General features: G+C 36.0%; 1 protein-coding gene across 1 annotated transcript in view; it reads right to left on the bottom strand.

Moving 5' to 3' along the window:
• The window catches only part of UVRAG (UV radiation resistance associated), a 303,298-nt gene that overhangs the window by 167,904 nt on the left and 118,607 nt on the right, over positions 1 to 16,787 (bottom strand). Inside the window, exon 7 of the mRNA XM_019649399.1 lies at positions 2,911 to 3,016. Coding sequence (XP_019504944.1) covers positions 2,911 to 3,016 — 106 coding nt within the window. The remainder of the gene's footprint in view (positions 1 to 2,910; positions 3,017 to 16,787) is intronic.

Below are 16,787 nucleotides of genomic sequence, written 5' to 3'. Positions count from 1 at the left end.
AAAAAAAAAAAAGAAAACACTGCATACCCATTGGAATAGTTAAAATTAAAATGACTGACCTCTTAAATGAAATGCACAAATCCTTGAAAGACATAAGCTACCAAAGTTCAAGAAGTAGAAAACTTCAATAACCATACAAGTATTAAAAAACTGAATTCCTAGTTCAAAATCCATAAAGAAAACTCCAGACCCTGATGGCTTCACAGGTAAATTCTACCAAACATTTAATAATAATTCCAATTTTATATATATTCTTCCAGAAAATAGAAGAGGGAATCCTTCCCAACTCACGAGATTTGGTCAACACTACCCTGACAACAAAGGCAGATAAAGAGATTATAAGAAAACGAAATTACAGATCAATAATCCTCATGAATATACCAGATGCAAAATCCTTTAAAAAGTTAGAAAATTAAATCTAGTAATACACATAAAAAGAATAATTCATCATTAACAAGAGGGGCTTTCCCCAAGAATGCAAAGTTGGATTAATAGTCAAAGATCAATCAATGTATTTCACGATCATAATGTAAGAGAAGAAACATACAATTATCTCAACAGATACAGGAAAGGCATATAACAAAATCCAAAACATATAAACAAAAATTCAAGATGACAACAGCAGAAATTTCATAAGAAGCATAACTAGATGCTAAAAAAAATTATGTTGGACATTGATGTACTGTGAGAAGATGCCAAATCTTTGAAAGTCATCAAGTATGAACCTAATTTCTTATAACAATGTTAATTACATTTGATCTTGGAAGGTAATCTTATTTCTTTCAGCATCAAATATGCCTTCTGACTGTATACTTAGGCTAAAATTACAATTAATTCTTATACATTGAGAATGGTTGGGTTAGAGTATGATGACCTTGGGCCAATATGGAAAGGGAATACGGAAAAAAAGATAATAAAGTACCTAATTTGCTACAGGTAAATCTTAAAGTAGATCATAAACATGTACATGGCATTATTCCCGGAAAGGAGACAAGTAAACCCAAATTTCTTTCTCAAGTGATTATGGGAGAGTTGCTTCCTTTCTTCAAACCTCATTTTTCCTGTCCTTTTACAAAAGGAAATTACACTAGATTGATTCTGAAATTCAACAAATATTTATTGAGCACCTATTTTGAAGACTTCTCTAGACACTGGAATATAGCAGTGGGGAAAAAGAACAGACAAAAATTCCTCCCCTCACACAGTTTAGAGAGAGACAAGACACAAATGTAAAAGTATATAACATATTTAAGGATAATAAATAGTATAAATAAAAATAAAGCAGAGAAAGGGATAGCATGTACTCAGGTAGGTGTGGTTTTAAGTGCGTTTATTTACAAGGGAACTAGATTTCTAGGTTCACTTCTAGTTCAAAAATCCAATGATTTTTTTCCAATGCTGTTGACAAGGCAGCATAAAACCCCACAGTGAACCTCTGAACCTGACCTCTTCAAACTCATACATTCTATCACCTTGCTCTGTATGTCACCACTTATGTTGTAGAAAAATAGGATTAAACATACATTTTTTTCATACTGAGACAAAGCATATGCAGTTATTTAATGAAATAATTTCCCAGTCTTGCCTTGGGAGAGGAAAATAAGAAAATAAGACCTAGCAATTTCCCCCCGACAAAGGTTCTAAAAATGTGGCATTTTTGTATGCTATAGAAAGGATTACAAGTAGCTGTTTCTTATCCTCCTGCAATATATTTGTGGTCTGGAATTTGGTCCTTTATTAGGCCTAAGTTACAAGAGGTGAGTTAACAGCTTCTCCAAAATGGAAGATTTTCCATAGGCAAGAAAAGTCATATAAATAGCATTACTACCATAGTTATTGCAGCTACCATATTTTGTATGCCTGCTATGTGCAAGGCACAGCACTAGCCATTTTATATATTACGTCGAACTATATGAAACTCTTATTTATAGGTCAAAATCGCCAATTTTATATAGTTTAAATAGGTTTTCCTTCACTAATTTCAAATTCCATGAGTGAGAAGTCTGTGTAGGTTAACTGCATTGCTGCTTTTCTATAGTTCATCTATTAAATTATCTTGGGCAAATCTTCAAGGAAACATGAAATTTCTATTTGGGGATATAAGCCCCTCTGCCAAGTGCTAAAAGTGACAACTGGAAGACACTGTTTATCTAAGAGAATGAGTTTATGCAAACAAATACTTAAAGATTTTTAGTCAGGACTTCATTTAGGAGTTGAATTATATGTATCATAACCCATAGCACAAATTCCATCAAAAGCTATCCATAGCCACATGGCCTCATTCTGAGAAAAGCTCATTTTATTAGTTATAACCGCAACTGTGCTTACAAAGACAGAATCTAAAATTCATTCTAAAATTTTTTTTCCCCTCCACTAGAAAAGAAAACCAAGCTATATCTTAAATCTGTCCATTTGGAATGGAATTTCCATTTCTTTGGAAATGACTCATTAAAAGAATCTTCCCTAAAAGAGAACATTGTCTATAAACCAGCTTATTAGGAGGTTCAATCCAAATAATTTTAAATTCATCTTTTAATAGTAGGTTAGTTCCTAAAGTTTTTTGTTTTTCTTCTGGCAGCTACTTTTCATTCACTATACAGTTCAATCTAGAGTTCACAATTATAAGACAGTAATTAAAGAGCTTTTAATTACCTTTTAAGTAATTTTATGTAATCTAAAGTTTCATGTAGCAGAAAAAGGCAGGCACCTTGTATGTTATATTATTAGCAGATGAGAAAGTTTCCAACATTTAAATGCCAATACAAGTCTCAGTGAAACATTAAGAGAAAAGAAATGAAAGAAAAAAACTACCTAAAGTTTTTTTGGGGGGAAATAAATTAATATAAGAAGGCTATGATGATCATATTTAGAAATCAAGAAGTTTAAACAGGCAAATATATAAAAACGTACCAGCTCATTGCTTGCAGATGCGAGTCGTAGTTTTTCTTCAATTTCCTTTCCAATTTTCTGAACAGTTACCTGAGTCTGTTTAATTGCACACTGGGCTCTATGAAGCCTAGAAATAAAAAGTTGGAGAAAAATTGGAGTTAACTATAAGCTCTCAACACAGAGCCACAGATATAAATGGAACGAAATGAGGACAAACCCTCCATGATAAACACAATTAATAATGAACCCAAACTCAATGTTTAACAATTCTCTAGCACATTTACAATGAAACACAAAACGCTCTAAAAATACCCTTGGTGCACCTGCCTGACTGCCACTGATGCATTGAGAGCTAAAATGAAGAACACATAGGCATCTGCAAGAGACCCTATCTGGTTGAACCCTATCATTTCACAGATGTGGAAACTGAGGTCCAAGAGAAGTTATGTGGATTGCTGAAGTCACCAGAAGAACATCACTGCTGTCGAGGCTGAATATTACTATGGGTATCCACACGCACACAAAAATAATTAATAGTCTCAGGTAAGAAAGCTGACGATTTAAAGTAGCAGCCACGTTGAAACAAGCAACATTGAAAAAATTAAGAGCTATTTTATTTTTTGGTTTAATTATGGGTTTGTGGGGGTTTTTTGGTCTCTTTGTCTTCAAATTATATAGATCCTATACATTTACCTATTAAAAATGGTCAAATTGGTAGCTTCCAGTCAAGATGGTGGAGTAGGTAAGTGCTGTGCTGATCTCCTCCCACGACCACATCAAAATTACAACTAAACTACAGAACAACCTTCATTGAGAGTCACATGAAATCTAGCTGAACAGAAGTCCTGTAACTAAGCATATATAGAGAAGCCATGTCCAAAGTGGCAGGAGTGGCAAACACACAAAATGGTCTGATCCCCACACCCACATGTGGCAGTTAAAAATCAGGAGGGATATCTCAGCTGCAGAGGTTCCCCCTGAGGAGCAAGGTGGTCATAGCCCCACAGCAGGACCCCAGCCCTGGCTCCTAGTGCCAGAAAGAGAAGTCCCTATAATTTCTGACTGTGAAAACCAACAGATTGTTCCTCTTAAAGGGACCATGCATGAACTCACAAGGTGACAGACTTACTCTCTGAGCTCCAGTGCTGGGACAGCAGCTCAAAAGGCACCAGGAGTATATAGGGAGGAAATTAATTGTCGGGCTTCAAGGTGAGAGACGGAGGGGCAGCTTTCACCCAGACAGAAATGCTGGCAGAAGCCAGCGTTCCTTTGTTGAGCTTTCCCCAAATCCAGCCTACATGAGTAGGTAGGTGCCATATCTGAGACTCCATCAACCTAACAATGTTTGCCCTGCCCTGGTGATGCCCTGAGACCCTGCCCCACCCAATTTATGGGCCCACCCAAGCTGCTTCCAGTGGCTTTTCCATACAAAGGCTTATCTTGGCTCATGCTGTAGACTTTCCTAAAAATCTCGCAATGCTTCACAAGCCAAAAACAAGCAGCATCTGGCCTCTGTGTGCCCCATACCTCGGCTTTAGTGGTAGCCACACTCGGTTTACTATTTAGCTTCTCCCAGGCACCTCCAAGCCTAGCATAAGTGGCAACCATCTGCAGATCACTCTGTAGCTCATACCACGTAGCTCTGGGCAGGGCACAGGCAGTGGCTGACCTTGGCCTGCAACAGAGTCCCTCCCATGAGGCCCCAGAAAAACACACCATGGCCAGATTGAGACCACACCAGAGCACCACACAACCACCTCCACAAATAACACACCTAAAGGGCAGACTTGGCAGAAACCATAGCCCTGCTACAGCGAATCCTACTCGGTGGGGTCAATCCCTGCACAACAGCTCCTCCACTGTAATCACAGCCAGTCCTCACAGCCAATCAGCGTGAATCTATCTCACTGATGTGCCAACAGCAATGAAGGCTCAACTATAACAGGAGGGCATAAACAATCCACACAAGGGACACACCTGGAGCAGCCAGCTCAGTTGACCACAGAGGCTGCACTACTGGACCCCACAGAACACCTACTACATAAGGTCACTCTACTAAGACCAGGAGACATAGAAGCCCTACCTAATACACAGAAACACAGGGAGGCAGTCAAAATGGGGAGACAAAGAAACATGTCCCAAATAAAAGAACAGAACATAGCCCCAGAAAAAGAACTAAACAAAATGGAGACAGGCAATCTACCAGATGTGGAGTTCAAAAAATTGGTTATAATTTTATAATTATATATATAATTATATATATATAACCAATATATATATAATTAATATATATTGGTTATAACTCAGTGATCTCAGGGAAAACTTCAATAAAGAGACAGGAAACATAAAATAGAGACAGAAAACATAAAAAGAATCAGTCAGAAATGAAATAACAACTGGAATAAAGAATACATTAAAGGGAATCAACAGATTAGAGGAAGCAGAGGACTGAATCGGTGATTTAGAAGTTAAGGTAGCAGAAAACACCCAATAAGAACAGGAAAAAAAAAAAAGAATCCAAAAACATCAGGATAGTTTAATGGGCCTCTGGGACAACATCAAGTGTACCAGAAGGAGAAGACAGAGAGCAAGGAATTGAAAACCTATCTGAAAAGATAATGACGAAAACTTCCCTAACCTGGCGAAGGAAATAGACCTACAAGCTCAGTCAGCACAGAATCCCAAACATGATGAACCCAAAGAAGCCCACACCAAGTCACATCATAATTAAAATGCCAACGGTTAAAGACAAAGGAAAAATCTTAAAAGCAACAAGAGAAAAGCAGTAGTTACCTACAAGGGGGCTCCCATAAAACAGTCAACTGATTTCTCAACAGGAACTTTGCAGGCCAGAGGGATTGGCAGGAATTATTCGAAGTTATGAAAAGCAAGGACTTACAACCAACATTACCCAGCAAAGCTATCATTTAGAATCGAAGGACAGATAAAAAACTTCCTAAACAAGAAAAAGCTAAAGGAGTTCATCACTGCCAAACCAGTATTACTACATCGAATCTTAAAAGGGACTTCTTTAAAATGAGAAAAAAAAAATTAAAAAAAAAAAGAATGGAAATAACTACATATTTATCTATACTTTAAATGTAAATGGTTTAAATCCTTCAATCAAAAGACATAGATCAGGTGGCTGAATGCATGAGAGGGCAGGACTCTTATATATGCTGCCTACAAGAGACTCACTTCACATCGAAAAACACTCACAGAATGAAAGTAAAGGGATAGAAAAAGATATTTCATGAAATTATAAATTAAAAAAACAGCGGGGTAGCAATTCCAGGCAAAACCGGCTTTAAAACAAAGGCTTTAACAAGCGATAAGGAAGGATCCAGTAATTCCACTTCTGGGTATTTATCCAAAGAAACGCCAAATACTACTTTGAAGTGACATGTGCATCCATGATTGTTGCAGCATTATTTACAAAAGCCAAGATATGGAGGCAACCTGGGTGTGCATCAATGGATGAAAAATAAAGAAGAAGTAGTACATATATACAATGACATATTACTTGGTCATAAGAAAGAATGAAATCTTGCCATCTCCAACAACATGGATAGACATAGGAAGGCATTGAGCTGAGTGGCGTAATTCAGAGAGAGAAAGACAAATGTCATATAATTTCACCAATACGGGGTGTGATTAAAAAAATATGATGAATGTTTAAATTTTTTTAAAAATGTATTACACATTGTCATTGATCCCTCTCAAAATACTCCCTCTCACTTTGAACACACTTATCCCATCTTTCTTGCCATTTTCTGAAGCAAGTTCTGGAAGTCCTCTTTCATGAATGTCTTTAGTTGTGCTGTCATGGCACAACTAAAGTATTTTGAGGGGGATTAATGGCAATGTGTCTTTTACAGCAATAAATTTTTTTAAATTTAAACATTCACCATGTTGTTTGATTGTACTTCATATATATAAGGAGGTTAATTTTATTAGGGATTTGATGGCATCAATTCCTCTTCCAACATTATTATTATTATTATTATTATTATTATTATTATTGAAACCACGTTAAAATTATTCATGACATATTCTGCACTTTTGGAAATTGCCTGATAGTTATTAAGGATTTCTTAAGTCATCTAAAAGGGAGCAACTTTTATTGTGGCTAGATTGCTCATGAGATGAGTTATTCAGCAATTTCCTCAGGGCTCCTAAGGAATCCAGTAGAAGAGATTATACCGATAAGGTTCTATTGCCACTTATTCGGATGTGTATGTATTGGGTTGTCAGAAAAGTCATGACACATTTTTGCAATGAAAAATATAGACAAAATACATCATGACTTTTCCAACAACCCAATATATACACTCTCTTGATAGTAATAATCTACAAAGGTTGCTCTAAAGAAATTTAAAAGCAAGGAAAGGCCCTTTGTGATGTTGTCCCAATGTAAAATCTCCAGCCCCATTTCCTGATATTCCCAACCTTGCATACTCAGCTCCAGCAATACTGAACCCACAGACAATTCTCCAAACACATCACACCATTTCTTGCTTCTGTATCTTTGAGTGAGCTGTTCTAACTGCCTACATGTTTTCCCTGTCTCTTCACAGATCAGTACACACCTAAATCCATTAAGAGGCAGCTCAAGCGTAACCTATTCTTCAAAGGACTTGCGTGATTATTCCAGACAGGTAGAGGCACTCCTTCCTCTGGAAATCTGTGGCACCATGTATACAACACTACTAACAAAGATTATACAACCACATTTTGCAGCAACTGCTTATTTCCTTGTCTACTTCCTTACTAGATCTTTCTAAGAGAGAAAAAAATCTCTTTTCATATACATTTGCAATGCTTAGCACATAATGTGGCACAAAGGAGGCACTCAAAATATACTTGCTGACTCAATGTCAACTAATGTCTGAATATAAACGCATACTCCCAAGATTTGATTACTTTTTATTGTGAATATTTGTGGGAGACTGAAAGATTTACATGATAGTTTTCTATATTTATCATTTTAAAATATTATATTTAAGACAAAGGTTACATAAATTAAAGAACGCTCCTTCAAGTAGGGAAACAAGCAATTTTTACTAAGAACATTATCAAATTTCTAATAATGACAGGCATTATCAACCTAGAAGAGAAATCAACAAAATAGCCTGTTACTTTAAAAGGGGGAAAATGCTGTCTGAAGCTCATTGGTACTATGCAAACAACCTTGTCAAATGGTAAAGACTTTAAAAATAAAAATGATTCATGACCATAATTAATGTATGACTTCAACTATTTGGCTCTCACTGCCCCAGACGCTTTCTGATCTTACCTTAGGGGCTTAAAACACACAGACAGAGTCACATTTCCTCCAATCTTCAGTGTTATCCAAATAGACTTTCAGGGCCCATGCTACATCAAGACAGAGCTAATAACGTCCCCCTTTCAAGCCCAACAGAAGAATAAAAGTTTGAAGTGTTTAGGCTTTTAAATATAACATGGGACATCCTGATTCTCCCGAGTCTCAGAAGGTGAAGGACTGACAAGAAAAGAAACACTGCTTTACCTCCAAACCAGCTAGCCAGTTTCAAAGGAATGTTTCTTAATTTTGCAAATTATGAAATGATGTTATAATGAAAGAAATATATATAAATCTAGTCATCTGAGTTTCTGGTCAACACAAACACTAACACTCCCAAGCTGAAACAGAACTCACCATCACTGGTGTGGGGAGAAGGGATCAAGCAGCTATCTGATAGGTATTCTGAATATAGCAAATAGATGCATCCCTATTTCTTCATATGACATGAGATAATAGTAAAATTGAAACTGGGCTAAAAATAAAGCTTTGTGGTTAGATATTGCTGTGAATGTAAAGATACATTGAATATAAGGTATTATGTCAAATAAATATTAATACACATTAAGACAATACCAATGAGATATTAACAATAATCTCAGTAAAGGAGTAGTTAGGAGACAATTTTTGTCTACTAAGTATTGATCTTATCACATCTGAAATGCTGCATTCAATTTTAAGATGAAGTATAACAAATTAAAACCTCTAGAAAAGCCGTGCAGTATAGTTCCCTGTGGATTACAAGGAGAGATAAAAAGGGAAAGCAAATAGGGAAATACAGGAGCCTACTGCAAGAAATAGAGACCTTATCATTCATGGTTTTGTATTCCATATGAAGAAGCTTAGGTTTTTATTCCAAAGGTATTAGGAAACCATTACAAAGTTTTAAGCTGGGAAAGATTTAATTACATTTGCACTTTAGAAAGATCTTTCTTTCTGTAATAAGATAAATGGGACACAGAGAATGAAGACTGTAAACTGAAAAGGCCACTGGGAGGTTATTGCAATAGTCCTAGCAAAGATTTAGGCATTGCCCTAAGGGGAAATAACAACAAGATAGTGTAGACATGAAAAGGTGGAGAGAACAAGAGATAAAGAATGAGGCCTGAAAAAAATTACCAACATCAAGAATGCAAGAGAAGACATCACTACAGATAATATAGACATTTAAAGGAAATTGAGGTGAAATTATGAACACTATGTCAATAAATTCAACAACTTAGATGAAATAGTTGAATTGCTTAAAAGTCGTAAGTTTGGAAAACAAAACAGAAAATCTGAATAGCCATTATTAGTAAAACAAACTAAATTTGTAGTTAAAAGTCTTTTCGCATAGAAAACTCTAGTTTCAGATGGCTTCATTGATGAAATACTAGTCTTAACAAAAATCTTTCAAAGAGGGGAACTCTTTTCAGTCGTTTTATGAGGCGAGCATAACCCTGACACCAAAACATAACAATATGACAAGAAAAGAAATTACAGACAATATCACAAATGAACATAAATGCATGACAGAATGAAGGCAAAAACTCATATGAACATTTCAAAAGACGGCCCCCAAAAAGCATTAGACAAAATTCAATACCTGTTAATGATTAAAAACAAAAAACCCATAACATCACTCCATGAGGGTTCCTCTTCCCCCCACAACCTCTCTAACAATTATTATTTGTCTAGTCGATAATATCCATTCTACAGGTGTGAGTTGGTACCTTATTGTGGTTTTGTGTTTCCCTAATAGCTAGTGAAGTTGAACATCTTTTCATGTATCTGTTGGCTGTTTGTATGTCTTCTTGGGAGAAGTGTCTCTTCAGGTCCTTTGCTCATTTTTTAATTGGATTGTTTGCTTTTTTGTTGTTGAATTGTATGAGTTCCTTATATATTTTGGATATTAGCCCCTTATCAGAGGCATTATTTGCAAATATCTTCTCCCATTTGGTTGGCTGCCTCTTTGTTTTGCTGACAGTTTCTTTTGCTGTGCAGAGGCTTTTTAGTTTGATATAGTCCCATTTAATTATTTTTGCTTTTACGTCCCTTGGAGGTCAAATTTATCAAATCCTCTCTAAAACCAATGTCCATAAGTTTAGTACCTATATTTTCTTCTATGCAATTTATTGTTTCAGGTCTTATATTTAGGTCTTTGATCCATTTTCAGTTAATTTTGGTGTATGATGACAGCAAGGTTGCAATTACAGATTAAAATATAAATACCAATTGGATATTTTTATAAAATATCAACAAATAACTAGGAATAAATATAATGAAAGAGGTAAAGGACCTAAACACTGAAAACTATAAAACACTGCTGAACTAAATGAAAATACTTAAATGAATGGAGACATATACCATTTCACAGACTGGGAAACTCACCATTGTTAAGAAGTGAAATCTCTATCAGGGTGATAACGTCATAATTTATATAAATTTCTAATCACTATGTCATACACCTGAAACTAATGTAATATTATATGTCAATTGTAACTGAAAAAAAAATTTAATTAAAAAAAAGAAATCAAGTCTCCCTGAAATTTATCTATATAGGCAATGCAATCCCAATTGAAACTCTAGCAGTTTTTTCTTTTTAATAAGGTAATTCTAAAATTGATATGAAAATATAGAAGTGCTAGAGTAGCCAAAAAAATGTTGAAGAAGAACAAAGTTGAAAGGCTTACATTACCAGATTTTATGACTTATCATAAGGTTCTAGTTTGTAAAGCAGTAGCAGTTGCATAAAGCTAAACAAACACATCAATGAAATAGAATTCAGATTACAGACTACACCCATTTATATATAATCAATTTATTTTCTGATAAAGAAAAGCTATGTCAAAAAATGATACTGAAATAACTAGATTTTGATAAGGGGGAAAAAAATGAACCTTAATCTCTACCTCACATCATACACAAAAATTAATCTGAAATGGATCAAAGACCAAAATGTAAAAGCTAAAACTATAAAGCTTCTAGAATAATGTGTAGGAAAATAGACTCATGATCTTGTATTAGGCAAAGGTTTCCTAAACAGAATACAAAGGCACTATCCATAAAATAAAAACCTGATATATCATACCTTATCAAATTTTAAAACTTCTACTCAGCAAAAGGCATTACTGATAAAAAAATCAAGAAACAGAATGGGAAAAATATTATATGTATCAACAATAAAAATACAAAACAACCCAATAAATAAAAATGAACAAAATATTTGAATAAACACGTCACAAAAAAAGATATAAGAATGGCAATCAGCTGTGAAAGGGTGCTCAATATCATTAATCATCAGAATTAAAATTTAAAATAAAAATGATATACAAATATAAGCCTACTATAACTAGAATTTACTGACAATACCAAATGATGGCAAAGAGTAGAGCAACTGGAACTTCCAAACATTACTAGTAGGATTGTAAAAATGTATAACTATTTTGGAAAATTATTTGGTAATTTCTAATAAATTAAATATACATCTCTCATACAGGGTGTAATCAAACAATACGGTGAATGTTTAAATAAAAAAATTATTACAATAAAATACACATTTCCATTAATCCCCCTCAAAATACTCCCCCTCGCTTCAAACACACTTATCCCATCATTCTTGCCACTTTCTGAAGCAGTTCTCGAAGTCCTCTTTTGTGTCTTTAGTTGCATTATCGTGGCTGCCTTGATGTCCTGAATCATTTTGACTTTGGGGAAGAACCAGAAGTTGCACGGTGCCAGATCTGGTGAATGAGACACACCGTAATGTTTTTATTTGACAGAAAGTGCAGTACCAGAAGCGATGTGTGATACAGAGCCTTTCTGTTGTGATCACAAAATATGGTGAATGCTGCTGCCAAGTGCCATCCAACAGAAAGGCAGGAATCTTCAATATAGGAAGTGGCATATCAAACCTTAGTAACAGTGTGCAACAAGTTTCAACTTGTTCGGTGTAGTCAGTCAAGTGTGAGCTACAGCTGGGAGAAGGTGTGTTTTAAAGTAAATCATCCTCCATCATGACAATGCTCCGTGTCACACGGCATCATGCGGTATACGGCAATTTCTGTCAAACAAAAACATTACAGTGTGTCCTCATCCACCTTATTCACTAGATCTGGCACTGTGTGACTTCTGGCTTTTCCCCAAAGTCAAAATGATTCAGGACATCAAGGCAGCCACGATAATGCAACTAAAGACACGAAAGAGGACTTTCAGAACTGCTTCAGAAAGTGGCAACAATGATGAGATAAGTGTGTTTGAAGTGAGTGGGAGTATTTTGAGGGGGATTAATGGCAATGTGTCTTTTACTGTAATAAATTTTTTTTTTAAACATTCACTTTATTGTTTCATCTCACCTCGTATGTGTAGGTAGTTCCACTCTTAGGTATAACAAGAGAAATAAAAGCATGTAACTACAAAAGACTTTTGTTAGGATATTCCTAGAAGATAGAAACAACTCAAAGGTCCATCAACAAAGTAATGCAAATTGTGGCATATTCATAGAAACACCACTCAGCAATAAAATGGAATAAATTGCTGATCTATACAACTACACGGATAAATTTCAAAAATTGTTATGTTGAAAAAAAGAAGTCAGAAACCAAAAGGATACACATGAGATTCCATTTTTAAGTTCAAAAACAGGAAAAGCTAACAAATGAGGAGGCATTTAAGAAAAGTGACTCAGCCAGGGGTGGAAGTGAGGACGTAAGAATGGCAAAGGGGTATGTGGGAATTTTCTGGATAATAATAAATATTCTATATCTTGATTGCATGATGACAAACAACATGGGTGTGTGTATTTGTCAAAACTCATCAGACTATACACTTAAGTTCTCTGTATTTTATTGTATATAAGTTATACTGCAAAAGAATAAGAAAAAAAATGATAGCTAGTATAGGGCTGGGGGTACCAGGAAGATGGTGATGTCATTTATTGAGATGGGGATCATGAGATGAACAGTTTTGAGAAAACAGTTCTATTTTTAGTTTCAGGTGCCTGTGCAACATCCAAGAGAAGATGCTGAATATGAGTTGAATATGAGGATCTGGAGCTTAGGAGACAAACTTAGGCTAGAGATGAAAACATGGCAATCACTAGTGCACAATTGGTTATTAACACCATGAAAGTGAGTGAGACCATTTTGGAAGACAGAGAGAATATGAGAGAGAACAGAGCCTAGAACAGAATCCTGAGGAATATCAATATTTTAAAAATTAGAAAAAACAGAAATAAAAAGCTACAAAAAATTCTAACCCCAGATATCCAGAAAAGTAGGACAGCTGGGACAGTTAGTATTAACAGCAGTCAAAGGAACAGAATGTCTCAAGGAAGGAATGATCACTGTCATAAAATCAAGTAACCTAAGACCTAGACAGTATCCAAAGATTAGCAACGGACTTGACTAAAGCCATTTCAAATGTATTCACTTCTCTCCATGTCCACTGCCACCATCATCTTTTACCTAACCAACAGCCTCCTAACTGGTTCCTAAGCTTCAACTCTTGCTCCTCTCAATTCCACTTTCTACCCCACTTTCTACTTGGTACCAACGGTAGCCCTGGTCATCATTTGGTCAGTACTAATTGTAGCTTATCTGCCCAGTCTCCTTAATGCCCGCCTTATAGAGCTATATCCATAGTCTCATATCACCTACATCGCTAAGCACATTGCAACATGTCAACAACCTTCCTAGTCAAAGAAGGGAAAGAGAAGATAGACTTTGCCCCAACCAGCAACACAGTCCAGTTCTCCAGTTTCTCTACTCATAGGCTAACAGAAATAAACAAGTTTTCATTTACATTGCAATTACAGAGGATTTGATGCAAGTCTATGCTTAAATTCCCTTAAAGACAACTAGAAATATCACAATCTACAAACTTCTAAATTAAAAGATTAGTGCTGTCTAATGCAGCTATACCTATCCACTTTACCTTTCTTCATCTCTGATAGACACAAAATGTTGTAGATCACTCTAGGCTCTCTAATAGCTGGTGTTTGATTATCTATACCAGAGGTCGGCAAACTTTTTTTTTTTTTAAGATTTTTATTGGGGAATAGGGGAATGGGAACAGTGCTGGGGAATTGGAGGAAGGGGAACAGACAAGTTGCTGTCCTTTTGTTCCTCAGTCTAGTTGTGGAGGACGTTGCTTCACTGGCCCAAGTTGGCACCATTATTGCGCTCTTCCCGGGTGAGGCAGATCAGTCGCCGGCTTCTGGACAGCCGCTCAGGGCAGCTGCTGGCTGCTGGCTACACACGGTAGCCCATGGCAATCCACTGCAGCAGGCCAGCCCAGCTCCAGGTTGAGCTGTTGTTCAGCATCTTAGCTGCAGAGGGCAGTGTCACTGGCCCGCATATGTGGGAGCCGAACCAGGGCCCTCTGGCGTCCCAAGCCAGCTCTTAACAAATGCACCACTCAACTGGCCCTCGGCAAACTTTTGAGACAGAAGAGCCGCCAAGAAACTGCAGCTCGCGAGCCACATGCGGCTCTTTGGGTACGTACATGTGGCTCTGAAATAAAACTGAAAATGAAAATAAAACTATCATAGTTTCATTTATAAAATTTTTACAGGTATTATTCACATAATGGTGATTATGTAAAAATATATTTATGTCTCTCGAATAATTTTTAAATTGTTGTGAGGGACAGGATTGGCTCTTCCAGGGGTCGGCAAATTTTTGAGATGGAATGTACCCAAAGAGCTGCCTGTGGCTCGCGAGCAGCAGTTTGCCGACCTCTGGTTTATACAGTTCCTTATGTAATATACCCCAAGTAGTTAACAAACACGTATGTACTTCTAATCATGTTTCTAACACCTTCCATTAATGATACAATGGATGATTTTTCTGGTGACTAAAAAGACTGTCCTATAATTTTTTCCACACTAAGTACAATTTTCAATATATATACATATATATATATACATATATATATATTATAATTCTAGTCAAATAAATATAGACACCATAATAGTCATGAATCACCACAGTACTCCAAAGTTCTGATCTAAAGAAACCACAAGATAATACATGGGCATTTTAAGCCACTAAATAATAATTTATTATCTATCAATAGAATACTAATACTCTTTTCCAATCCAACTCTTGACTACCTCTCTTTCAAGGCCAGCTCGAAAATCATCTCTTCATGATTTCATTTACAGAGCACACTGTCACATTAGTCAACATCTGCACTTTGTAAACCTTTAGCCTAATCCCTCATATGGTAACAGTCAACATATCTTTTAGTTTATTCAGTCAGCCTATCTTCACAAAGTGAAGCACACTTTGAGCACTTCCCATGTTGCTAATACTGAGTTTGTTGTTGAGAGAAAAGACACTGAAAACAGTCTATGCTCTCCAGAAACATACAATTTATTTACATACTCATGCAACAAACATTTAAATAAATAAAAAGCCCATGCCCATGTTAGGTAATGAAAACACAGAGATCAGAGATATACATTAAATATATGCTTATATTCATAATGCTCAAATTTTGAGGAGAAATGGGTATATAAACAATTATAATCATGTGAACCATACTATGATAGAGGTATACATAGGGTAACAGTTGAACATAGAGAAGAGGCATCTTTTTTAAGGGTATAGTGGAAGCAAAGGTCTTCTGGGAAGAAGTAAAAACTAAGCCCATATTAAAAGGAAGAGTAAGAATTAGATAGGTAAAAAAGAAGAAACCTATTTCAGACAAAAGGAAAAGTATAACAGAAAAAAGGTAGCACAACCTTTTCAAGAACTGCAAGCAGCTTGCAAAGGCTGGAGCACAGGGTCATAAGGGAGGGTTGCGGGGGGTGGGAAGAGATGAGGGTATAAAGTTAGGCAGAGACCAGATTTTGAAGACCTGGTATATCAGGCTAAAGAGTTTTCTTCCCAAGGCAATGGAATAAGTTTTAAACTGGAGACTTGACCAAAAGCACACTTTAAATTTAAGACTATTTAGGTTGCAGTATAAAAAGACCAGAGTACTTACCAGTACAAACAGACTCAGAAATTCCTTTTGGAAGAGAAAGAACTCAGGTAGAAGCCCAGGAATAGTTAATATTTAGTAAGGCTATCATCTTATCTGAGTTGTGGTTCTCCTCAATAGCCCTGGGAACATGGCTCGATCCAGTGTTCACATCATGCTGTAAGCGTCTGTGTACTGCCTTTCTCCACACGGATTTCATATGCCTTGAAAACCTAAATCTACATCTTATTAGTGTTTGTGCTCCTGAGCACCTGGTACAGACCTTCAATACATATGACTTTCCTTCCCTCTCTCAGGAACAGGACGAGGCCCATCTCACCCCTTCTCTTAGCACAGTAGACAATAAATAACATGTTTTTTTCAGGTTCTATGAAATATCTGTTAACTGATAAATTTACTCAACTTTTCTTATAATTGTATCAAGAACAGAAAAACTCCTGGAAAGCTGCCTTGAGAACATGTTTTTAAAGTTTGCAAATCACATTGTATTAGAGTACAAACTTTGATGGTCAAAATCTCTCTTAGAGTGATTTTTATAAATGCACATAGCAATCCAGATATGTCTACCTGGAACAAAGCAGAGGAGGTCTGTCATTTCTCATTCTAG

Source organism: Hipposideros armiger, unplaced genomic scaffold (assembly GCF_001890085.2).
Source record: "Hipposideros armiger isolate ML-2016 unplaced genomic scaffold, ASM189008v1 scaffold_132, whole genome shotgun sequence".
Classification (NCBI taxonomy): domain Eukaryota; kingdom Metazoa; phylum Chordata; class Mammalia; order Chiroptera; family Hipposideridae; genus Hipposideros; species Hipposideros armiger.
This window is presented reverse-complemented; position numbering and strand designations above follow the sequence as displayed.